Below are 25,535 nucleotides of genomic sequence, written 5' to 3' on the forward strand. Positions count from 1 at the left end.
CGCTGCTGAGGACCTGCTGGGGTGGCGGTGGCCAGCCTGGCCTCCTCCTGCCTCTCTTGTCGTGATGTGTGCACGGGGCTGCAGGGGCAGCCCCATGGAGGGTGTACTGGATGGGTGTTCTCGGTCTCTGCACAGACCCCTGATGTCCCCACACGCCCCTCCCTTGGTGACCACGCCCTGGCAGACGTGGTCTCACTGTGGACGTGCCGTCGGGTGGACGCCAGTGGCACCTACTGCCGCCCTGTGCGAGGGGCCCTCCTGCCCCGGCCGCCCTGCCCACCCTGCCCTTTCTCCCTCATCCCAGCTCACGTGAGTGGGTCTGGGAGTCGCTTGTCCACCACCCAGGCCGGGGGCTGGATGCAGCCCTGGTGACCTTCGCTGGCCCCTCCCAGGTGTGGGGGCGTGGCCACAGGTCCCCGCTCTGTCCCCGTTTGTGAGAGGTCAGGCGGTCACAGTGGGTGATGAGGCCAGCAGGCCCTGGGCCGCCATCTGGCGATTGTAAAACGGGCAATACACATTTTTGGAGGGGGGATGGTGGGGGAGCGAACTGCAGACGGTGTCAGGGCCCAGGGGCCGCCCTCCTCGGCGCCTGCGGGCAGACACCTCTGTGCCCTCCTCTCCCGGTGTCTGTGCCGAGGGTGAAAAGTTCAGGCTGGTCTCTGGAGGGAACTGGGGGTGAGGCGGGGCAGCAGCCTGCTTCCTGTCCTCGGCCATGGGTCCTGGGGGTGGTGTTCTTTGCAGGACTCAGCTTGACCATCCGTCCGCGGGGCTGGGCCTCAGGGCAGACAGACACGGTCCCACGAGCTGGCCAGGCCTGTCAGACGACTGGGGCCTGCGGTCACAGTCTGCGGTGCACTCTGTCCACTGTGGGTGGCTGGAATGGGGCCCCCTGGGACATGACCTCACCTGCGGTCAGGCCAGCCCTCAGCTGCCACTGTCCCTCCATGCCTGCCTTCCCTGCGGTGCCAGGTGGAGGGCACCTGCCCCCAAGAGGTGTGCTGTGGGTGAAGACTCTGCATGGGGCGGAGTCGGGGTGTGCGCAGCCCCTGCCCAGTGGCCTAGCAGGCTGCATGGCGCTCATGCCTTTGGAGCCGTCCTTCCGGGGGGCCTGCTGGGTGAAGGGCCAGGTCGGGGCCTTGGAGCCGCGGGACCCTGAGCACAGAGGCAGAGGCCCTAGTACTCGTCGGCTGTCCTGCACTGACTTGGACTCCTTTGTGCCGAGCTGCTCCTGCCTGCCGGACCCTTTGTCCCTTCGAACCCACCAGCACCCAGACCCTGCTCCGCCCCCATGGATCCTCCAGGGCTGAGATGAAGCCCTGGTCCCTGGGGGTTCCTGGGTGGCTACCCGGCCCACAGGGACTTGGGGGACCCGGGGTGCCCCTCCTCCTGTCTGGGTCGGAGATGCTGATGACCTTTGTGCAGATGGCAGATGTGGGGGGACGGCCACCCATCCAAGTTCACAGAAACTGGCTTCTTGAAAAGGGGACCCGGCCCCCAAAGCGAGGGGCTGGGATGAAGATGTGCTCTCCCGTTTGCTTGTTTCTTTTCCCAGGGACATGGCCCTCGGGGCAGGTGCAGGGCTGAGCCCTCCCTGGCCCTGCAGGCCCGGGCCCTGCAGAGAGGCCGGGTCGAAAGGTCACTGCCCTGATTTTTATGCCGAGTCGTGTGTTCTCACGACCCTTCGCCCTCCGCACAGACGGTCCAGGCTGGGGCTTGACATGGCCTTTCAGGGATGAAAAACACACTGAAAGATCTGAATTGCAAGCCACTGAGGTGAAATGTTTCTGTAGCTGAAAAACGGTGTTAAACTGAGAAAAAACACACATGTATGTCTGGGCTTAGGACAAAGAGACACCAGAGCAGTGGGGACGGCACCACCTGCTGAAGCCACGGGAAAGGTGGCTCTGGGGGCCGCGTTCGGTTGTGCAGGGACGCGGGCTTCTGTGGGCCCAGGCACGGGAAGGCCTTTGGGACTTTTCTTAAAAAAAAAAAAAAAATCAGAGTGGGCAAGTCCGTGTTTTCACATGGTGACTGATCGCCTGGAAAACTGAAGTGCCGCGCTGTGCCCTTGGCGTTCTCCTCGACATGCCTGCGTGTTTAGTGGAGACCGAGCTTCCCCGCCGCCACGCCAGCGCTTCATCTCCTCTCAAGAGCCCCGTTTCTCTCCCCGCCCCTGCTCCTGCCCGCGCCGGCCTGGCGTCTCTGGACCCTGGAGCAGGGGAGGTGTTTGTGCTCCCAGGACCATGGTTCAGCCACGCCATGACCTCTGACAGTGCTTGCAGCGAGCCCACATGACCCGAGGTGCTCTGGCCTACCGCCTCCATTCGATGTGCCCCTTCCCAGGGGCGGATCAGGTGGACGGAGCCCAGGGTCTCAGATCGGGAACTGCCTTGTGGTGCTGGGAGTCGGGCACGGGCTGCCTGGTGTTGCGTCGCCCCAGGCTCTCCCTCCGCAGGGGAGCGCCCTGGCCCTTCCTCCCAGGCCGCTGGGGGCCCCTCGCCCGCTGGCCCCTCACTGAAAGCCCAGCAGCCCTGTGGCGGCTCCCTGAGCTTGGAGGGGCCCCCACGCTTTGATCCGCGAGGACTGGCTTCCATCCCGCTGCTCATACTGCACTCGGGTGCGCTGGGGACGTGAGGCCGGGAGTCTGTGTCTCCGCGGGGGTGGACATCACTTCTGGTGGGTCTGCACGCACCCCGGGCTGGGGGCAGCTGGCCGAGCCGGCTGAAGTCTTGACCCCGGTGGTTTTCTGTTTGGCCCACCTGGGCTGTCGTCTTGGGCAAGATGCTGTGGGATGGAGCTTCGAATTTAGGGACAAAGGATGTGGCAAGAAGTGGCCAGGGGCGAGGAGGCTGGGCTGGGATCTGGTCAGGGAAGCAGTCTGTGCTGGTTTGTGCCTGTGCTGACCTCCTGACCCCGCCCTTCAGGCTTGGTGTCCCCATGGCTGTGCCTGCTCTGGTTCTGCACCAGGACTCCCAGCAGGTCCCTCGACCCTGGGACAGCGGCCGCCTCGTCCGCCACGTGCTGCCCTGCATGCAAAGGCAGGTCGGGTGTCGGGGAGGTGTGTGCAGTAGGCTGCTTGCCTGCCCCTCAAAAGAGAGTGTCGGGTGGACCTTGAGCTCGGCCTGAGGACTGGCTCTGGGTGGGCCCCTGGGTGACCCCAGGGGGCCCTTGTCTCTGGAAGGGGTCGTCACGGCATCCCGCCGTGTGCAGCCTGGTGGCCCACAGTGCGTGAGGCAGGCTGGGCTCCAAGGTGGGGGTGGCCTGGGTGGGGCACAGAGCTGCAGGACCAGGAGGGGCAGGGTGGGCGGCCTGGACAGGCTGAGTGGGCACAGCTCCCCGCTGCCCCTAGCCTGGCAAGGGGCAGCCTCTTGCTTCCGCTGCTCTGCCCAGCTCCCAGCTCTGTCCTCCATTTTCTGTGTTTGCTGTGAGCAAGGCTGGAAGTGCTCCTGTATTTGGGGAAACCTCCCCCAGACGTTGGTTCTGGTCCCTTCTGTGGGTTCCAGGGCGTCTCAGCAGCAGAGCCTGTGTGTGCTTTGCCCGTGATCAGGCAGACGGGGCCTCCTCTCACGCGGTGTCCAAGGTTCTGGGTCCATGCTGTGGCCGTATGTCCCCACAGCAGGGGGCCTGGCAACACCCGGCCACGTGCATCCCTGTGACGTGTTTCCTGATGGGGGATTCAGGTCAGGGCCTGCATGGTGTGAGGGCCAGCGAGATGAACATTACCATCAGCCCCATGCTGGTCACTGATCAGTCAGTGGGCCTGGAAGGGACTGCGGGAGGGAGGCTAGAAGTGTGGACACCCCCTGCCCCGCATCCACCTGTCATTACGCCCTCTGGTCAGCCCGTGGCCATGTTTGTGGCCTCCTTGCTGTTCGGAGCACAGTTCCGTGGCCCCACCTGGGGCAGGAGCAGCTGTGTAGGGGAATCCAGGGGCTGCTTCAGCTGGACAGGCTCGCCTTGGGGCCCCCCATGGGAGAGGTGATGGGGGAGTGGAGGAGGGGCTCCAGTGTTTGGGTGTCCAGCCCTGCCTAGTTCACATTGCAGCAGGAAGGATGCTCGTTTGGCCTTGGGTAGCGGGCTCTGACCACGTCCCCACCCATGAGTTGTGTTTCCAGAGGTCCAGAGCCCCAGCTGGGTTCCCCTGAGGAGGAGCCCCCGCACCTCGGCGCAACAGGGCAGGCGGCTGGGGTGGGTTTGCCTGCTGCCCTGCCCTCTGTCTCAGCCCCCCGGAGTCCTGGGGCAGGAGGCGGCTCTGGGGGTTTGGGTTTCTCCAGGAACATTCTGCATCTTTAAATATTTGCTGGAAGCTGAGGAGGGGCCTTGGGGAGGGGCCTGGCCCAGCAGACAGCAGAGCAGCTCACCCAGGGAGAGCCCCTCCTCGCGCCTCCTCCCAACACCTGTGACGCCTGTACAGGGACCCCTGCAGGCCCCCGTGGCTGGGCCGGAAGTGGGATTGGGCCCTGAGGGGAGGCGTGTCCGGCCTGCAGGACGCTTGGGTTGTCCTCTGCCTTTTGCGCTCGGGGTGGAGGGGCCTTCATCTTGGCTGCAGGACCTGCTGTCTGCTTTGGTGCAGATCAGGCCTTCGCTGGCTGTGCCCACAGCCCGGGCACATGGTGCAGGTTCCTGGAGGGTGGTGGTCCTCCCCTCTGGGGGCGGTAGGGCAGGCCCCCCCCCCCGCCTGCCCCAGGTGTACCAGGACCCCTTCTCCGCTCTCTCCAGTCACCTGCTACAATCAGATCGTTTTCTTGGTGCTCAGCGTTTGTCTCCAAAAGGGGCTAGGGCCAGAGAGTTAAAAGAGGAGCTGCCTGGGCGGCTGGAGCCCCAGAGGGAGATCAGAGTGCCTGCCCTCACCCACAGCCCCAGGGTCCTCCAGGCCCACCCCACAGGGGTCAGCGGATGGTGAGAAGTGTGGAGAGCATGGTATGCCCCTACTTGGTTGGCGAGCTCTGCCCAAGGGGGTGCTTGGCTCGTCTGTGAGTGCTGCTGGCTCTCCACGGAAAAGGTGTGACCTCTCCCGTAGCTCCAGTCCTGACACTTTCAGGATCCCTGGCCTTTGAGGCATTTCTCTTTTGTTCCAAAATTTGAGGGATTCTTGGGTCCCTGTATCTGCGTGTGCATTTGGAGTGGGCGTCGTGTTTGTGTCTCTTGGCCTCTGGCTGCTCGCCCTGCGAGGATGGGGTGGGGGTGGGGGTGTTTACGCCCCCAGACTTACCACCAAGCGCCACACTGCAGGGAAGGGTCTCAGGCTGACTGTGGAGAATACTGCTTTGATTAAAAAGAGAGACTGTTTTTTAAAATGTATTTTTATTGAAGTACAGTCAGTTTACAGTGTTGTGTCAGTTTCTGGTGCACAGCACAGTGCTTCCGTCACATGGGAACATACATACATTCGTTCTCATTCCTCACCATAGGTTACTGCAAGATACTGAACATGGTTCCCTGTGTTGTACAGTATGAGCTTGTTTATCTATTTTACATATATTAGTATCTGCAGATCTCGAGCTCCCAATTTATCCCTTCCCCTCTTCCTCCAGTGGTAACCGTAAGTTTGTTTATGTCTGTGAGTCTGTTCCTGTTTTGTAAATAAGTTCTTTTGCCTTTTTTTCTTTTTGGATTCCACTTATAAGTGGTATCGTGTGATATTTTTCGTTCTTTTTCTGGCTTACTTCACTTAGAATGACACTCTCCAGGTACATCCATGTTGCTGCAAGTGGCATTATTTTATTTTGTTAATGGCTGAATAGTATTCCATTGTGTAAGTAGACCACAACTTCTTTATTCAGTCATCTGTCCATGGACATTTAGGCTGTTTCCATGTCTTGGCTGTTGTAAATAGTGCTGCTGTGGACACTGGGGTGCAGGTGTCTTTCTCAATTAAAGTTCCCTCTGATATATGCCCAGGAGGGGAATTGCTGGATCAAATGGTAAGTCTATTTTTAGTTCTTTAAGAGATCTCCGTACTGTTTTCCATAATGGCTGCACCAGACTGCATTCCCACCAACAGTGAAGGAGGAATCCCTTTTCTCCACAGCCTCTCCAGCATCTGTCATGTGTGGACTTGTGAATGACGGCCATTCTGACTGGTGTAAGGTGATACCTCACTGTAGTTTTGACTTGCATTTCTCTGATAATTAGCGATATTGAGCATTTTTTTATGTGCTTGTTGGTCATTTGTACGTTTTCATTGGAGGACTGCTTGTTTAGCTCTTCTGCCCATTTTTGGATTGCGTTGTTTGTTTTTCTTCTTAGTAAGTTATAGGAGCTGTTTATATATTCTGGAGATCAAGCCTTTGTCAGTCTCATCTTTTGCAAATATCTTTTCCCATTCTGTAGGTTGCCTAAGAAAGACTATTTTAAACTTTCTAAGCTTAGAATTTTGGTGCATGTCCGTCCTTGGAAGACATCCCCTGCTTTGAGGTTGCTCCCAGCCAGGGTGGGGTTTGGCAGCCTGTGCAGATAACGAGCACACTGGCCCTTCCATTTGCTGGTGAGTGCAGCCTGGAGCTCCTGTCCTGTCCTATCTCTGTATCACTCTTGCTTCGTGCCTCTTGGCCCAAGGTGACTGCTCAGGCAAAGCCTTCTCACCCACTCACCAAAGAGGCTGGCACCCTGCTTTCAGCCTTAGGACAGGATGCAGTTCTTTGGCCTCAGCTCTTTACAAGGCATCTTCTAAGCTGAGCAGGGTGTGCAGGCTCAGGCCTGGCCCAGCCTTGCCTTCTCTGTCCTTGCCGCAGGGCCTGCAGTCCAGCAGCTGAGATGGGCCCTGGGGCCAGACCAGCAATGTGCAGATTCCTAAACCTGATTTGAAGACCACTCCCAGGGAGAAGTCCCTGCGTGGTCACTCAAGTTCCTCTCTTTGCACCGCCCTCCTCGGGGTAGCGGGCCTGTCCTTCCTGTTGTGAAGACAGAGGCCTCAGCGTGGCCCTGGCAAGGTGAGGAGAGACAGAGCTGCCCTAGGGCTGAACAGCAGGGGCTGTACATGGTCATGCTGCCCAGAGGTCCAGGCTGTCAGCCACCGGTGTGGTGTTTTGATTTTTCATAGGTGCCCCCTGGGGTCCCATGCAGACCTGCTGCCTGTGCCTACTGCCAGGGGGTGGGCAGGAGCCCCGCTGAGACCCAGGGCATCTGCGAGATCAGCCTTGGCCTTGGGGGTGGGCCCCGAGATTTGAGTCCGGCTTCCTTGTTACAGCCGGATGCCCTAACACCCCCCCAGGGAAAGAGACCATCCTGGCCTCCCTAGGGCTCAGGCGCCCGCTGGATGGCCAGCACTGGCTGGACTCCAGAGAGCGGCCTGGGAATGCTGTGTTCCCATCACCCGGAGCTGCGGACCTTGGAGCAGGAGATGGTCACCACGTGGCAGCCATCGCCTTAACCCCCAGGAAGCTCGGACTGGGGAAGGCCAGAACCCAGGGAAAACCCTGGTGTCCCCAAGACACCCGGGTCGTATGACAGCTGTAGCTGGGCGGCATGGGACAGATGGATGCGTCCACAGATACCCCTTCAGGCTTTGCTGCACCCCCAGAGCTGCGTGGCCGTGTGGACCCCAAGGTCCAAGGAGTGACACCACCCAGGTTCTCATGACTTGGCCCCAGGGGCATTGCTACGCCAGCTGGGTCCCTCCTTGCTCGAGCTTGTAAGTCAATTTCCCGACTGAGTTCCGAGCCAGGTAGAAATCTTGTCCCCCGCTGACTTCAGAGGAAGATTGGGATCTTGTGTCCTCGGGAGGAGAGGGCATTTTTACAGCCCTAGGGAGGAGCTGCCACCCCACCTCCTGGAGCTCCGGTCACTCTTGGCCCTGCACACACTGCAGGTGTTTCTGGAGTGATTGTCATAGGCCTGGTATCTTGGTGGCCCCAGGGTTCATCAGTGAGCAGAGTGGGGCTACCCTGGGCCTCCCAGCCGAGCTAGGGCAGCTGAGGTGCTGGGTAGGGCCAGTGGGGCACAGTTGGGGCTTAGTGGCCAATGACTGGAGAGTCGCTTTCGTGTCTGGGAGGAGGGCCTCCCGTAGCCGCCGTCCTGAAACCCTGTGGGGTGTGGGAGCTTCGCTGGTCCAGGTCTCCTCCGAGCCTCTGGGCATCCCTGACCCCAGTGGCCTGCAGCCCCTTCCTGCTGGGTCTTTATGGGCATTGGCCTGGCAGACACCCCCAGAGGGAGGGGACCAGGACAAGAACCCCTTTGAGCCCTGTAGGCTTTTTGGGCACCGTGTCCTCCATCCCCCATTTCCCAGCCCTGGCGCCTGGGGCGCCCGGCCCCAGGCCCCATCCTCGGTTTTTGCTGCTCCTCTCTGGGCCTGCCAAGAATGTCGGGAAATTAGGGGGAGGGGGATGCAGGAAATGCCTCCTTCCCTCCGAGGACAGCTCCAGCTGGAAGTGCAGGGCTGGGGAGGGGCGCGGGCGGCGGAAAGTCGTCCCCCCGCCAAGGCAAACCCGCTCCTCCCAGCGCTGCAGACAGAAGGGCTCTTTCTCCCGCATTCTGGCCCCTCGTGGACACCCCGCGAGCGGGGAAGTCGAGGCTGGAGTCGGCGGTCTCCTCTGAGGGAAGTGAGTTGTTTGTCTTCTAGCTGCTTAAAGTGGGGTCTCTTAAAAAGCAGGTGAAGTGGGGGCACTCCTCCCCAGCCATCTGTGTTCATCGCTGTTCAGGAGACACGTTTGGTGGTCGGGGTGATCCCTCTTCCACCCGTGACACGCTCCTGCGTGGGCTGACTGCGGCCCCTTTCACTGTCGCAGTCACTGTCGCCAAGGGAGGGGCTGAGCATCCTCGCTGTCCCTGCGGGAGCCTGGCCCGTGGTGACCGCCCGGGGGACTCACTGCAGCCCGTGCTCCCTGGCGTCGCGCCCACAGAGCCGCCTCCACGTCCAGGAGGCTGTGCTCCCCGGTCTCGCATGTGCACGTTTTTAAAAGGTGAGCCCACTGGAGGAGACAGCTGAGAGGACGACTGTAGTGCGGGTGTTAGAAATACAACAGTGGACGCCAGCCTTCCTAATTTGATTATTTGAGGAGTAAGTGAGGGTCAGAGACGAAGTGGGGTGGGGGTCTCTGCTGTGACCCAGGCCACTGTGAGCAGAGCAGGTCCACGCCTGGTGTGAGAGGCCCTGCCCTCCACCCCCCTGCAGGGAGGTGGTCCTTGCCTTCATGCAGCGGGAGGAGGGGCCCAGTGGGGTGGGTGGTAGTGAGGGGACGACACCGGGCTGGTGGCACCGGCCAGGGCTGGGGTGGGGTGGGGTCAGGTCCCGGGTTGGGGGCTGTCCTGGGGTGCTTTGCTAGGGGTAGCAGTAGGGTCTCAGGGCAGCTAGGGGAGGGTCACATCGTTATCCTGGGGGGGAGCGTGCTCGGGGTCAGCGACCCTGTGACACTGAGCTCCGCCGCCTGTGGCTCTGAGATGCCAGAACCTCTATCGCTTGGTCTCCAAGATGGAAGAGTGGGTGTGTGGGTCTCCGTCGGGGCCCTGCTCAGGCCCGTAGCACACATCCTGGGTCCTTTCAGGGTCCCCCTGGGCCCAGCCTGGCCCCACAGCCACTTCCCTGGGGCTGGCCAGGGCCCACGTCCCCTCCCCACCCCACTGAGCAGTAATGAGTGTCGGGCAGGAGGGGCCCGGTCCCCCTGGAGACCCTCGTCCAGGCGTGAAGTGATGTGGTGCCGTCTGTGTGGTGTGGTGTTCTGTCCCTTTACGAGGACTCACCCTGGGGGCCCTGCCTTTCTGCATGCCGGTCGGAGATGTCGAAGGGTCAGGGCTGGGGACAGGCTGGTGGATTCTGGGCTCCGGTTCTGGGTCTCCACAGTCATACCTTCGGGGACCCGTGAACCGTCTTCCAGCCTGGGCTCTGGGGATACGCCAGGGGCACGCCAGCGATGACTTTGCTGGTCCCTCGGCGGCCTCATTGCCACAGCCGGAAGTGGAAGCGGCTATCACGCGAGCTCTGAGCTGCCCCGCGGCTGGGCAGCGCCCCGTCCCTGTCTCGGGCTGGCCAAGCCGCTGAGTGTTGTGTCGGTTTCTATGGAGAGAAAACAGCCCACGTCTGCCAGGAGGGGGAGGGGGGGTGGCGCAGGCGCCGAGGAAGCAAAACAGACCTGGCCGCGTGGGCGGGGCCGCCCGGCTGCTTCCTGGCTGGGAGGCGGTGGCCGTGCGTGGTCCCTCAGCTGCCCGCTGGGCCTTGTCTCCGCAGAGGCAGTGGCTGAGCCGCCTGCACCGCCTTTCCTCCACGTGGGCTCCTGGGCCCGGGGGGGGGCTGCCTCTGGCAGCTGCGGAGGTGGGGGCAGCCGCCTGGGGCCCGCCCCTGCGGGGGGAGCGCAGCTGGGCTGAGAGGGTCTGGCTGGGGCTGCCGCGTGACAGCAGCTCAGGGTCGTCCCCCTGCTCGTTCTGGACACTGGTCCTCCTTTCTCCCAGGGCAGTTTGCAGGTGTGGGTATGACGGCCACTGTGAAGGCAACCGCCGAGGCTGCGTCCCCATCTCCCCCTCGCTCCATGCACCAGTTCCACTGCTTGGGCCCCGCCGAGAGCCCTTCTGGTGAACCCAGCGTCTCCTGCCACCCGATGCCCTGAGGAAGCTCCCTGGTGTGAGCCCCCTTCCTTCTGCCCCAGGAGACCAGCGTCTGGAGAAGGGGGCAGCGACATTCGGGGTCAGCGCTCCCCCTGCAGTCCTGTGGCTCCGTCAGTGGCCCTGTGGGGAGGGGAGTTCAGGGACCTCCAGCTAGGTCCTGGGTGCTTAGAGGTAAGAAGTGACCTCCACCGTGACTTGAGTTGGGAGCACAGAGGTGTGCTTTACCACTCCGTGCCTGGACCTGCTCAGGCACTCTCGGGCGCCGGCGGGGTCTGCGTGGTGTGCTGAGCTCTGCTCAGGGGCGGCCTGAAGCGTTTGCGATGAGGTGTGACCCAGCCGCCGTCTTTCCAGGGACGCCCCCCCCTCCCCATGCCAGCTCTTCGCTGCGCTTGGACTCTTCCTTTGGAGGGATTTTTCTTGAGAGATTAGAAAGCGGTTTCCAAGCCCCCTCGTCCGGTGTGAGCTGAGGTTCTGCCGCGAGGCCCTGGGCTGGGTGGCCCCGGGTCCGGGTCCGAGGACCGAGTGAGCGGAGGAGGCCCCCCCCGCCCCGAAGCAGGAGGAAGAGCCCAAGCCCCTGAGGTGCCTGCCCGTGGTCTCTCTCTGAGGTCCCTCAACGCACGGGGGCGGGGGCTGTCGACACTTAATGCCATTTCAAGTGAAGAGAAATTAAACATGTAAATTACTGTCCTGGGTCTGTTTGTCCTTCTCTGTGCAGTGCCAGTTTTCAGTGCAGATGTGAGCATGTTGAGCGTGGTGCTGGGTCACTGACTGCATGGCTCTCTCCTGTGCCCGCGCGTGCACGTGTGCTCTGTTGCCACCCGGACGGTGGAGACGCAGCCACAAGCTGACTTGGCCCTCTCCCCAACACCCGCCGCCTTCTGCATGAGGACTGGGAGCCTGGCACCTGTCTCTCCCCTCCAGGTCTCTGTCTCCAGCTCCTTCTGGGCTATGTGGGGTGGGGGACGCATGGCCCTTTCCCTGTCAGAGGGAAGCCCTGGCCTTGGGGTCTCACTTCACCCTGGCTCCGGGCACGCCCGCCCCGATGCACTCTACGTGCATAGTAACACTGGATGGAAGGTGGGGTTGTCAGAGTCCCGGATGACCGCAGTGGAGATGAAGGCCAGTGAACGATGCATGCCTGAAGCCAGCCCTGCGCATCTCACCTTCAGGGTGAGAGGTAAAGGAGTAGAGGCCCAGTGCATGAGTGCCCAGACTGCCTCTCCGCCCTCCCCTGCCCCGGGGTCTGATGTCCTGGGTTAGGGGCCTTGCCGTACCGTGCGGGTGCCGCTCGGAGGGCCTGGAGGACGTTCCCTGACCTGAGCGGACACCGGCTGCAGGCCCTCTTCCAAGTAGATACCATTGGGGGTATTTTTATTTAGATTTTAAAGACAGAGAAAGCATTGGCCTTGGACAGGAAAAATCCTTACATGGTGAGAGATGGAAATCTCTTGACGTGGCAGTTTGGCCTCCGAGAACCTGGTCCCGGGCACCGCCACCCCCCGACCCTGGAGTGGTGGCAAGCTCTGGGCCCGCCTCACAGTGGGTGCTGGGAGCGTCTGCTCCCCACGGACGTGACATGTTAGGAGGTAGAGCCTGGAGCCAGGCAGCGGGGGGACCCTCCGTGAGATGGGTGTGTGGGCTGTGGGCCCCATCCTCTGAGGGCCTCCCAGGGGAGCGGGGGGGCTGGGGCCAGGTGGGGTGCGGGCTTGTTTCAGAAGGGGCAGGGACACCCCCACTCCTGGTCCTGCCTGGTGACTTGCCTGCACGGTCAGCGTTGAAATTTGGGTTGGGGGGGTGGGTGCACTGCCATTTCCCGCGGGCCTCAGATGCGCAGAGCCGGAGGCGCCATCACTCCCCCGGGGGCTTTGCTGCCCTCGAGCAGGGCCCGCACACCTGCTTCTCTGGAGGGTGTGTGTCTGTGCGCTGGGAAGCTGACCGTGGGAGGCGCATGAGCCCAGCTCTGAGGTTTGCAGGGCCGGCCCGCTGGGGCCGTGGCAGTGCCCTCGGGACTGATGGCTGCTGGGATCCGGGCCTTTCTTCCCGGCCTGGAGTGCTTGGTGCTTGGAGCTCCCCCGCAAAACCAGCCCGCCCGCCCCGTGTGTCTGTTTCATGCCCACACGGAGGCGCCACATTGTGCCGGGCTGGCAGCTCCTCTGTCACCTTCCCAAGGACCCTGGCCATCAGGTTCCCGGCCCCTCCCCGCTGCCCGCCCTCCGCGGACCAGGGTGGTTACCCGTGGTTCACCACAGGGCGCAGCCGTGAGGGAGGCTGGGAAGCGGGGATTGCACGGAACGGGTAGCAGGCTTGCTTCGCCCAGAGACCCGGCGGGCTCGGGCTCGCCGGCTCCCCAGGCCCAGCTGCTCCTCCCGCGGGGCCGGGGGATGGGTGAGATGGCGCCAGTCAGTGTCCTGTGGGGTGGGATGCCAGCAGCCCCCACTGCCCTCCGTGCAATCTGGGGCCACTCACCTGGGCCCCCAGGTGCTCCACTGTCCACCTGCTGGTCTCTTCTACAGAGAGTAACATCTTCTCCTCCACACCTGGTGTTCTGTGGACCAAGAAGGCTGTTTGCTGGAACGAGGTGGGAGGCCGCTGGGTCCCAGAGGTCTCTGCGGCCTCCACCTCTAGCGCCCTGAGACCCAGCCCTCGGCCGCGTCTGGGGCAGGGCTCTGGTCTGATGTGTGCTGGGTGGGGTCTCTTCGGCTGGTACCTGTCCCACGGCCACGCGGGAGCCGCCCCAGCAGCCTGCCTGCGTCTGGGGCTGAAAGGCTTCTCCCTGCTCTGGCCTGTGAAAGGCCTCCTCTCAATTGTGCCCCCGCTGATCCCCAAGGCCCCCCTTGTCCGGTCTTCCCTGAGCTGTTCACCCGGTGCAGGTGACAGATTACACACGAGTGTGTGTTGTTACACGTGCACACGCTCCACGCTTGCATGCTCCGTGCCCGCGTGTGAGTACATATATGCACACCCACATATGCCCCTGGTCTCAGCCTGACAGGTGTCCCGTGAGTCAGGGATGAGGTCTTTGTCAGGGTCGGGTTGCAGGGCGGTGGGGGTGTGCTGTGGATTTAGACAGCTGAGGGCAGCCTGGGGCCCCACCTAGGAGGCGTGCAGCTCGGAGGAGGGGGCAGGTTAGGGCAGGTGACCGTGTGGGGCCTGCAGGGCCGCGGGTGTGGTGAGGAGAGCAGGGGACTGGGGGCTCGCCCCTGCTGCCCCGATGGGGGAAGGGCAGGTGGGGGTGGTCAGGAGAGGGGAGCCGAGACCACTGTGTGGGCGCACCACGGCACCTGGTGTTTTGTGTGTCTGGTGTGTCTGTGGCTGTGTGAGGTGAGCAGAAACTCAGGGCCGCTGCTCCGAGTGCTGGGGGGAGAGGCCCGGCCCAGCGCAGCCAGCATGGCTGCACAGCTGCTGGCGTCCCCTGGACTGTCCCCTGTGGAACGCTGGGCCTGCCCTCCCCCAGTGCCAGCTGCTCCCGCGGGGACGCGTCTGCAGGCCACGCCCACGTGTCCTGGTGGCTCCTGGGGCAGAGGCTTGTTGGAGGTGGGGGGCTGATCCTCCTGAGCGGCCTTCACAGGTGAGGGTGAGGGCCGTGGGCCGGTGGTGTGGGGCCCCCCCACGCGCCGCCGCAGGGAACACTCTCCACATGAAGGCGGCTCTGAGTCAGCCTTCCAGGAAGGACGGCCGCAGCGTCCTGTGCTGCCGCGCTTCCTCGTTCTGGATGGAGTGGTGTGTGTCCCTGCCACCTCTGCTGAGCCCCGGCCACATGCCCGTGGGCACCTCTCCTGGCCAGTCAGGGTGCTGGGAAAAGCCCCGTTTGCTCCCCACCCCTCAAGAAATAAGAACATTGTTGAAGAATTGAAATAAGCCCCAGAACAAAGCCCATGGATTTGCAAAACAGCTTAATTGTTCTTGAGGTTCTGGTTCTTTTTTTTTTTTTTTTTTTTTTAAGAATATTTTTAACGGTTACTTTCCAGTGACTGCAAAGGAAAAGAAAGATTCTGTTCCACCCTGCCTGGTCCATCGGGGGACTTCCCACTCATTTCCTAATTGTAACAGGTTTTGCAGGGGTGTGGGGCTACGGGTGTAGGAGGCCTTGGTGGCCATAGGCCTGGTGGCAGGTCCATGGCACAGTGGGGACTAGGCGCACCAGAGCCACGGGGTCACGCCTGACATCCCTTCTTGGAAACTGCTTCCCAGACGCCCTGCCCCCATGGGGTGAGCCCCCTCTCCCCTCTTTCCTGAAGTCCCTGCAGGAGGGATGGCCAGCCACCGCTTCCTTCCCCAGCATCTCTCTCCACATGCGTGGGTTTCTTTGTGTTTTGAGAGACATGGGCTGGTGGGCATTTCCAGGTGGGCTTGGGAACTTGGTGGCACACCTGACCCCGGGAGCTTCCTTCTGGCAACTGGAGCCCGGAGGGTCTGTCCTGTGTGGTGTCCCGACTCCTTGGGGAGGAAACGTGCCAAGTGGCACCGAGCATCCTGCAAGGGTTGTTTCCTTAGAAAAGTCTTAACTCACTCTTATCGACAGTGTGGAAGTAACAGAAATGACCTACTTAAATTAAAAAAAAATCAAAGCGAATCTTCAAAATTGCTATTTTTGCTTCATTTTGGGGTTTGGGGTAGTCTTGCAGATTTAACCTGCTTCCTCTGTTCCACAATAAACAGAAAATAGGTTAACTCAAGCATAACATGCGGCGTGAACCATCACGCAGACAATAGTAATGGCGCTTACAGAAGCAGCCCTGCAGTGCCCAGACCGGGGCCCCAGGAGCGGCCCGCAGCGCAGGCCCTGGGCCGGCTCAGGCGCCGGGTGCTGAGCCCGGGCCTCAGGGTCGGCCTGGGGGGCGGCGGGGGCTCTCGCGGGCCCTGCCACAGAGCACAGGTTAGGGGCTGTGGCCCCGGAGGCCCTGCCCTCACTGGGGGAGGGGCTGCCTTTCTCTGCAGGCCTTGGGGTGGGGGGCCCGCAGCATCTGACCAGTGAGCTCTGGGCCCGGCAGGGCTGGCCCAGCATGTGGCCATGGGCCCACCTCCAGGAACTGGGGTGACCCCCGCATCCCACCCCCCAGGGTGCTGCTCTGGCCCACTCAGCACCCAGCTTGCCCCGTGGCAGGAGATTCTGGCGAAGTGGGCATTTCTGGGTGGGGTGACGTGCCCGGGAGCTGGCAGGGTCCGCGCCACTGGCCCGTCCACACGCATGGGTTCCTTCTGCATTTGCTCCTCTTGTGCTGGACCTGTTTTGGGGTTCCTACCCTAAGGGCCACCCACCCCTCGTGTGTAGGGTCTGTGGGCGTCTGCGTGGTGGCTCCCACCCACCTGTCCATCTCTGGGGTCCATGCTGGTCTGCGGTTACCCGTTATCGGGGGCCCTCCCTGCTTCCTGACGGGGTGAGGACGTGTGCTTGCCCTGGCCCTGGCCGCACGGGCCCACGGGGGCGCAGTGGGCCTCCCTGGGCCGGAGGGACTGTCTTGTGCCGGGGTTTTCACTCTGCCCCTCCTCTGGGCCTGCGGCCGGGGCATCTCCTCCTGAGCTCGGCCCCACGTGAGGGGCTGCTGGGCCGTCCCTGGGGTCAAGAGTGTGCGGAGGAAGCTGCTGTGCCCGCTCCCAGGTCGTGGCCTGGCAGCTTCTTGGGGTTGGCTGTTGTGACAGCCCCCCTGGGTAGGGTGCTGTCCCTCAGGAACTTACCATCTCTTTATTTGTGGTTCGGGCTCTTTTTCTGCTGACCTGCTAAATGACAGAAGAGTTACAAAACGAACAACCTGGTGTCATGGAGAGACCCCCCAGCCCCCATGGCCTGGCTGCTGGCTTCCCCGTGCCCTTCCTGGAGCCCCCGCCTTGAGCCCGCTGGGCTGTGGTCATTACACTCACCTGTCCTTGCTCTGGGGACGAAACCCCCCTGGTCCCTGCCCCTGGGGGCTTGGAAATCTCAGTAACGCTTCCAAGTGTGTTGTGTTACTCCTCACCTGGAATCCGTGGGTAATGTAATCGCTTATTCCTGCCTCAGCTCTGAGTGTGCAGCGAATTTCTAACTGGGGAATATCACTTAGGAGTGGAATTCCGTGCTAAAATCTGTCCGTTGAAAAAAGACGTATTTTTATTGTAGCCTGTAAATTAGAAATAGATGGCACTGCGTCAGGAGTCCTGAACGGGGTTTTCAGAGGACACCTGTAACTTAGAAAAATGCTCCGTTGACACTCAGACACGTTTTTGCCGATTTGTAGGCTCGTAAGAATGTCTCTTACCGCTTTTCCGAGGCCCTGCTGGCTCTGAGGCTTCTGTCCGAGGGGCGCAGCCGTGTTCTCAGGGGTGTAAGGTCCTTGAGTGGTTCACGAGATGGTGGTGCCACCACAGATGACGCCAGAGTCGATTCTCCAGAATACGCTGCCCCCGGGCGTCCAGCCTGGGAGGTGGCCATGTCATCTAGGGGTATGTGGGTCCTCAAGTGCCAAGGGTCAGGGGGTGGGTACGGTGGGTACCTGCAGGTGGATGCCATCCGATGACCTGAGAGCACCCCCTGTCCGCTGCTGTGTGAACTGCTGTCTGAGCGGTGTCATCTGCCCCAACGTGTGAATTGGCACCAGGTTTGAGAGCTGGGGGTCGGGCTCCCATGGGGGCCAGGCTGGGCCTCTGGGATCATGAGGACACCCCTCTGGCCTGAACCCCTGCGTGTGAGCTGCCCCAGCCTCCCCTGCAGGACCCTGGCTAGGGCCACATTGTCGTCCGGTAGGTACCCTGGCTGCCTGTCCCACCCAGGCCTGATGCAGGGGCCTGTCCCCCACCTAGCACATAGTGGCCTCTGGGTCATGCTTGTGCCCCCTCCCTGAGGGCTGCCCACCCTCTGCAGAGTCCTTACCACGGTCCCCTCACAGCCAAGACGCCCACGCCAGGCCCCGAGGGACCCCTGGCTGTGAGGACTGCACCTCCCATGACCTCTGCCACGCATCTGGTGTTTCTCGTGGCTGCTCCCATGGCTGCCTGGAGCTGCTCCTCGGGGCTTCGTCCTTTGCTGGGAGGAATGTGTGTCGGAACCATTGACCTCAGTGCTTTGGTTTTTCAACCAACAATTCATTTCCTTTTTTTAATAGGCACCATAACAACTTTATTGAGATGTAATCACACACCATGGAGTTCACCCCTTCAGAGAGTATATACAGCTCAGTGGTTTTTACTGTGCACAACCGTCACCATTAACCTCATGTTAGAACATTGCCAGCACCCCCACGCCCAGCGCCCACTGATCACTGTCTGTCTATGGATTTGCTTGTTCTGGATGCTTCACGTCAGTGGAACCCCACGCGGCGGCCTGCGTCTGGCTCCATCCCCCGAGTGCCATGTGTTCAAGGTGCCACCGTGTCGGAGTGTCAGCACCTCACTCCTTGTCCAGGCCAAGTGATGCTCCAGTGTGTGGATGGCCCGGATCCCGTTTTGCGTATCCGTTCACCTGCTGATGGACACGTGGGTCGTTTCCATGTTGTGGCCGTTACGTTAGTGCTGCTGTGGCGCCGTGCCCTCACCAGTGGCGCAGCAGGCCCCAGGCTCTCCACGTCCCCAGCAGCACTCCGTGTCCCGCTTGACACAGCTGCAGCCGTCGCATGGGGCAGAGGGGCTCCTCGCCGTGCTCTGTGAACCGTGCTCTTCGCTGAGGTGGTTGTGGACTCAGCGCGCGGGTGTGAGGGGTCTCGGGTGCTCCCGGCTCCTCGGCCTGGGTTCCTGCAGTTGTGACAGCTTGGAAAGTTACAGGGCAAGGCCTGGGGGTCCCCTTCTCAGTCCCTTCCAGTGTTTACGGACGCCTGGGGTTGCTAGATCACGTGGTAGCTCTGCGTTTGACTTCTTGAGGAAGCGTCAGGCTGCTTCCCTGGCAGTTGCCCCCGTTACCTTCCCACTAGTGGCACGACAGCTCCCAGTTCCCCTCCGTCCTCACCAGCACTTGTTTGCTGGTTTCTGCTCGTAGCCGCCGTGGGGTGTAGTCGGATGTGACGTGCGTTTCCCCGGCGGTCAGTGACGGGGACGTCATCTTGTGCCTGTTGGCCGTGGGTGTGTCTTCGGAGAAGTGCCTGTTCAAATCCTTTGCCTTGTTGGTGGTTTTTTTGTCAGCTTGGCAGCTCTTTATCTGGATACAGGTCCCTTATCAGACATGATTTGCAACTTTTTTCTTCCATTCTGTGGGCTGTTTTTTCACTTTCTTGGTGGCGTCCTTTGAAGCACAGAAGTTTTGATTTTGACGAACCCCCCTTTCCTGTTTCATCTTTTGTTTCTTGTGCTCTGGTGTCGTCCAGGCGTTGGTGGGGCGGGGGCTCGGGCCGCGGGACCATTCCTAGTGCCTTCACCACCCGAACCTTAACCGCCGTGGGCAGCCCGGTTTTCTCCAAGATGGTCGGCGTGAGGGAGCAGCTGGTCGTAGGGAGCTGCGCTGACAGCCTTCCCCTTCGGGAGATGTGACGGGGCGTCCCCAGGTCGCGGCGCAGGCGGGACATGTGGGAGCCAGAGCTGAGTTTTGCCTTGTGTTCTCCACCACACGTAAATGAAGCTCACGTAGCCGTGGCGGTGCTGCTCCAACAGCAGCCCCTGCAGCCGCGCGTCGGACTGAGCTCGGCCACCTCGCTCGCGGCCCTCGGGGGCCTGGCCGGGGCCACTATCTCCTGTTTAAGAACTGGGCGTATGGGTGCTCCTGCCGCTTCCACCGTGCTGGCCTCCAGGGGCGCGCTGTCATTTATGGCTTCCTGGAGGAGGTTGGTGCTGCGACCTGGCCCGAGATCTTACTCCCAGGCTGTGCCTCCTGGGCAAGACACAGCGGCTGTCCCTCTCCCCCGTCCACCCCGCACTTCCCAGAAACCTTCCCTGAAATTAGAAGCTCCTTGGGTGTTGGGTGAGCACAGCCGGCCTGTGCCCTTGGTACACAGCTGTCCCTGTCGCCTGACCGTGCACGCGCCGGCAGAGTGGTGCAGGCGCCGTGTGGGTGAGCAGCTGCCTCCAGCTCAGATCTGAGACTGGCTGCTCTCCCCAGCCGGCAGCGCGGCTCTCCGTGTGCCCTTGGGAGGCTTCCCTCCTCGTTAGCTGCGACCTGGTGACAGAAGGTGTGGGAGGGGGTGATGGAGAAGATACAGGAGGGGTTGCGGAAGAGGTTAAGGGAGGGGTGCAGGCAGGTGTGTGACGCAGCAGAGCACGTGCATCGGGAGGGCAAACGCAGCTCTGTGTGAGCGTCACACGGGGGCCCCTGCTCACCCGGAGGGTGTGTGCTCATACCCGTGAGACTGGGACGCGGCCCCTGGGCTGATCTGTGGAGCCTTTGCCTTCTCGGTGGTGTGTGTCCAGAAGTGAAGCTGCTTCCCGGGAGAGGCTGACCACCTTCCAGGAGCTGACGGAGGGGGCACCTGTGCTGTTCACCCGGCCCCGTGCAGATGTCGGGCCTGAAGCCAGGTTGATGGTGTCCTTCTAACCAGTTGTCACCAACCATAATTTAAGAGGAAATGCATTTCTCCAGGTTCCTCGGTTGCTGGAGGAGGAGGTGGCGGGGCCGTGGCTGCAGAGGTGTCACCCGACCTGGGGTGGAGACCTTACCGATGGGCAGAGGCGGGACACTTGCAGGTGCTGGGTCCTGCATTTCCCACGCTCTGTTCTTTGACTCCTTTGCTGTGCCTTGTTACCGCTGAGGGTCTCAGGTGATGTGCAGACCTTTGGAGATGGGCTCACGCTAATTCTGGTCACTGTGTAGACGGCTCACTGAACGGGGGCCCTCTGCTTGCTGATGAGCGAGAAGTAAGAAGCGTCGCCCCACGTGGCCCTGGGCGTGTGCCGAGGCCCCCGGCCCACCGTCTCCACCGCCCAGCTGCAGCCACCTCGGTGTCCAGGTCTTGTCCTGGGACCCCATGTGCCATGTCCCTGCAGAGCCCTGCCCGCCGGCGCTGTGGGCCTCTGTCGGGGTGCTCACGTGTCTGGGGCCCGTTCAGGGACCAGACCACCACTTCTAGCTTATTTGGAGGGTGTTAACCCAGTGCCCTCCCAGCGGTGCTCCAGAAGTGTCCGCGTGGAATTAGGGATACTGTGCCTCTGAGGTGCAGCCCTCGCTCCGTGGTCCAGCCCCATGGGGCACTTGCTCTCTGCACGGTCCCTGGGTGGTCCCTTGGACAAAGGAGCTGCTTGCTCTCTTGGACGGGAGGAAAGGTTGACCGCAGTGTTCTGGCCAGCTCTCGGTTGCACCTCCCCCCTCTGTTGCCGAACCAGGCTGCCTGCCGGGAGCTGCCCCCCGGTGGGCACTGCAGGATGCGGGACCTCTGACCCCTCGGTAAGTGTGGCGTCTTGATCAGGGTGTCTTAGTCTCTCTGCAGACCTGGACCCCAGTCCTGTGCCCAGAGGTTTGAGCAGGGATGGTCAGCACCGAGTTGGAGGGTGCTCAGCTTCAGTTGGGAATTGGGAGTGGACGGCCCAGTCAGCTGAGCGCACTGACCCCGGTGCCTGGTGGCACCCTCCATGGGCCTCTTGCTGGAGTAGATCTGGCCATGGGGTGCAGACCGGACTCAGCCTGCCGGACATCAGCCTTCTGTCCCTTTCGGGTCCCTCAGGCCCCCAGTGAGCTGAGGGTAGGGACGGGTGAGGAGTCCGCTGTTCGTCCCATCTGTGACTTCAGATTTCTTTTCCTGGCCCCTGGGGAACTGGCTGGGATTCAATCCAAGGCCTTCTGCATGTTGGGCAGAATAGGGTCTTCAGAGAGACTTCCTGACTGTCTTCTCTGCCTGGCGCCTGGAGGCCTGTGACTCCTGGTTCGTCGCTTCACTCACCTCCTCCTGCCTTCGGCCCGGTGTCTGTAGCTTCCTCATGGTGACCCGGGCTAACCGGAGACCTGGGGGACCCAGCCTGCACTCCAGGCCCCGTTTTCCTCCCATCTCAGACCAGAGTCTGGGAGCTGGGCGGTTTAGGGCACCTGCTGTGCACACGCTGCCGGAGGCGGGTTACTCACCGAGCACGGCGCCCGTGCCTGGTCCCCGGGGGGCAGAACTCCCATCCCAGTCCTGTCCTGCCCGCAGGGCCTGGCCCTGCAGCACAGAGTGTCCTCTCTGTGGGGACAGCTCTCATACCTGACGGTGCTGGGCAGGGTCCAGAGCTCCAGGGACACTGGCGCTGCTCGTGTGGCCTCTCCCTGGGTGGCTCCTCCCACCTGGTCCCCCAGCCACATCGCCTGGTGCAGACCGGAGGATCTGGGGGTGATGGCTGACGTCAGCCCCGCAGAGCAAGAAAACAAAATCAGAGCAGCCCTGTCCGGTGCTGGTGAGGGTGCTGCTCCTCTCTGGCGGATCATGTGTGCGCACAACCTTGTAGTTGTGAGCGGGGCTGTGCCCCACCCCTGGCGACCCCACCTGTGAGGCCGTGCTCGGGCTGAAGCTGACGTCTGCCCTGAACAGGCATCCCCCTCCAGGCACAGTGGAGACACGCAGGTGGCCGTGCACAGGGCAGAGCGGACCCCACCTGGGCAGACCGAGGCCGCTGCTGCTTTTTCCCTGAGCACCTGCGGCCCTAGTTGGGACGGGCAGGGTCCTGACACCTCGCTTTCAGAGCCCGTAGCCTGAGGTCCCCGCCTCCCACCAGGGCCCATGGGTAAGACTGTGGACCTGGGTGGGGAAGGTGACCTTCCCCTCTGACTCAGAGCCACCACTTCCTCCCACCTGGCAGCCCCTCCCACGGGGCCCCAGCCTTGGGGTGTCACCGTTGGTGCTGGGTCTGACCCCGTGCCCTCGGGCTGCTTCCACCCCTGCAGACTCCCTTCCTGTTCTGTCCAGGGCGGTGCTGGGCAGCTCCGTGCCCGGCCAGCCAGGGGGAGCCGCCCTCTGCACTGCCAGGGTCACCCCAGAACCGGCAGCTGGGGGTGTCAGTACCCGTGGAGCAGCTGGAGCTCTGCACGTGAAGAAATCGCGCTGTGCGCTCAGGCCTCAGCCCAGCGCCACCAGCCGGCATCCGGGGCGTGCTCTCCCCTTTCTTTTCTCCCCACGCGTGTTTTCTCTGTTTTAACATATCCAGGGTGGGGCGTGAGGAATGGTCGGAGGCTGCAGGGCAGGCCCTGGGGGTGTTCCCCTAGGCCCTCACTCCTGTGGGCCCTAGATGCCCAGGTCAGGGGCCAGCGCCCAAGCTGCCAGAACCTGGGGCTCTCAGTGCAGCACTGGGGGTTGGGGGACTCAAATCCAAGGAAAGCTTCATCCTTGACCCAAAACCTTCCTCCTCCCTACCCTACCCTACCCCACCTCTGGGCCTTAGCACAGGGTGCAGGTGCCCGTGGTCCGTCCAGGGCAGAGGGGAGCCCCCACTTTGCTTGCGGGGCCAGCCTGCAGTGCCTTGGGACTCAGGCAGTAAGTAGGGCCTTTGTGAGCCTGGGGCCTGGGGCTGTTGCCAGAAGCCGCCCTGGCTCCTAGTGGCCCCCCATCTGCCTGCTGTCCTCCGTGCTGGTCTTGGGGGATGGCCACCTCCTGACCTCCCCACCCACAGCTAGTGCCTGTGATCTGGCTGACATGCTGGCCTGGGTCGACGTGGCTGTCGTGGGGGTGAAGTCACCCCCAGGTTGTTCTCCCGGATCTTTGCAGGTTGCACAGGCCCCTGGGTGACACGCACAGACCCCGTGTGAGGTGTGCTCTGTGGGCAGACGCATGTGTCCTCACCTCGGTGTCAGACACGTGTGGCTCTGCGTGTCCCTGGGTAGGGGCACTCTGTGGGTGGGGGTCTCCTGGGGCCAACCCACGGCTCGGCACTGTGCTGGCGGCTTCTGGCGCCGCTGCCTGGGCGTGTCCTGGGCCCGCAGACTGGCAGCGAGGCGCACAGCGGGGTCAGGAGGTGGGCCTCACCTCCTTGCAGAGTGGGACGCACGGCTGTCACCGCGCGCAGCCTGTCCCTGGCCGCCTGCGGCCGCTGGGACTGGTCCAGGCGTGAAGCAGCTCCTACCTCCCCGGGCTGCAGGTGAGGGAGAGGCGGCGGGCCCGTCCCCCACGCGCCCCTGTGCTGCCTCCTCACTGTCACAGCCGTCCCTGGGCTTCGTGGGAGGCACGGGGATTTCTCCTCTTACGGGCGTCTGAGCGGTTGGCACCTGAGTGGCCTCTGCCGGCCACATCCTGGGGTTGACAGTGGGCTCGCGTGGGGCCGGAGGTGGGGGTGAACAGGAGGCCAGGGGCTCGAGGCTGCGTGGGGGTGGCCTGGTCTCTGCGGCCCAAGTCGTCTGTCCCACACATCCCCTCGGCGTCTCTGGGGTTTCTCAGAATCTGCTCAGCTGCTGCGGCTTCTCTGTCCGTGAGAACTCTGCTCAGACAGGAAGCCCCACCCCGGCAGGCGTCCCGGCCCCGCCCGGCCCAGCCCCACACGCACTCACCGTGGGAGGCGGGCAGACTTGGACTCGCTTCCCCTAAAAAGCAACAGCAGGTGGGCTTTTCTTTCCTGAGTGATTGTTTGCGGGTCTGAGCAGACCACCCACGGCCGCCTGCGGGTTCAGCTCCGAACCGTCTTCCCGGGGCAAGGTGGGCAGGCTGCCCCTGGGCAGCGATGGAGGCTGGTGCGTCCTTGCATCTGCCGCCCGGTCCCATAGGTGCAAGGTCACTGTCTGTCTTCCCTGTTGCTTGGGGCAGAATTAGGGAGCCAGGCTGTGTGGGGTCAGGGGAGGCGTCGTGCTGGCTCCTTGGCTCTGTGAGTCTGGGTGGAACCTTAAACCTCTTTGAGTTTTGTGGTGATGTCCTGGTGAGCTGGCACCTGGCTGACCACCCCCCACCCCCCAGGAAGCACATGCCCCAAGGGCCAGTTCAGGAAGTGTTCCCTGATGCGGAGGGAGTGCCACATCCGCTACCCGCTCCGAGGTCAGGCCTGGGGACTGACCGGGTGTCGTCCTCTTGGCCCCTTGCTGTCGGTGAGTGCTGGTGTGTGGCCCGTGCTGTGGCCTCTCGGGCGCACCCACGGCCTCGTAGTGTCTGCTCAGCCCCGAGCCCGTGGCGGGGAACATCGGTTTTTCAGACACTGTTCTGTTTTCTCAGGCAGGGACTCTGTCCTCGGGACTCTGGCGCCGGCAGGTTGGAGGGAATCTGACACCAGCCTGGGGTCTGCTCGGACCGCAGCGTCCCGCAGACCCAGAGCTGGGGGCTGGGCAGCAGCGTTGACAGGGAGACTTGGGAAGGCCGAGGGGCTTCCTCTCCGGCCTAGTGCGCTTGTTTCATCTGGGGAGTGTTTCTTTGGGGCGGGTGGGGCAGGGACTGCTCCACTGCCGCGTGTTCAGCCGCCCCAGGCCCACAGGGAGTCTTTGATATTAGTTCCAGTTGGTGAAATCCAGAAACTCTGGAGGTGCTGTGTGATGCTCCCCGAAAGCTCTGGGCGGCCCCAGGGGGGCCCTACACTCAGCCAGTGAGCCTGCCTGCTGGGCTGCCCCTCCCACACGCGAGGGTGGAGGCAAGGGTCCCTTCTGAACCAAAGGGCCCTCAGCTCCTGCTGGCTGCCTGGCACCAGTCCCCGTGGCGTGTGCAGGGCTGCAGTGGGACCAGTCCCACCGTGAGCGGCACCAGAGCAGCTCCGGCTATCCCCGCTTGTGGCAGGGCCTCCGTGTCACTTACAGAACACACCTCGTACAGGATTGAGTTTGGGGGCCGGAGACCCTGCCCTAGGCCTGGAGGTGCCACCCAGCCTGCCAACAGAACTGTCCTGTCCTCACAGGTCACCTCTGAACCCCCGGCCTCCATAAGGAAAGCAGATGACACCCCCTCCCAGCACCCCACATCCTCTGAGAAGGACAAGCCGTCTGGCTGGCTGCGGACTCTGGCCGGCTCCTCCAGCAAGGTTCTGCGCGGCCGGCGGGCAGGGCGGGCAGGCAGGTGGGCAGCCCTCAGCCTCTGACCGCACATCTCTGCCTCCATGTCTCCCAACAGAGCCTGGGCTGCGTCCACCCCCGCCAGCGCCTCTCCGCCTTCCGACCCTGGTCCCCTGCAGTCTCTGCGAGTGACAAAGAGCTCTCCCCGCACCTCCCGGCCCTGATTCGAGACAGGTGAGTACCAGGCCCC

General features: G+C 62.5%; 1 protein-coding gene across 2 annotated transcripts in view; it reads left to right on the forward strand.

Annotated features, from left to right (window-relative positions):
• SKI (SKI proto-oncogene) overlaps positions 1 to 25,535 on the forward strand; it is a 60,489-nt gene that overhangs the window by 29,320 nt on the left and 5,634 nt on the right. For both annotated transcript variants that reach the window (XM_032494970.1, XM_014552551.2), the window contains exons 2-3: positions 25,192 to 25,314; positions 25,404 to 25,519. In XM_032494970.1, the coding sequence (XP_032350861.1) occupies positions 25,192 to 25,314; positions 25,404 to 25,519 (239 nt within the window). The remainder of the gene's footprint in view (positions 1 to 25,191; positions 25,315 to 25,403; positions 25,520 to 25,535) is intronic.

Source organism: Camelus ferus, chromosome 13 (genome assembly GCF_009834535.1).
Source record: "Camelus ferus isolate YT-003-E chromosome 13, BCGSAC_Cfer_1.0, whole genome shotgun sequence".
NCBI lineage: Eukaryota > Metazoa > Chordata > Mammalia > Artiodactyla > Camelidae > Camelus > Camelus ferus.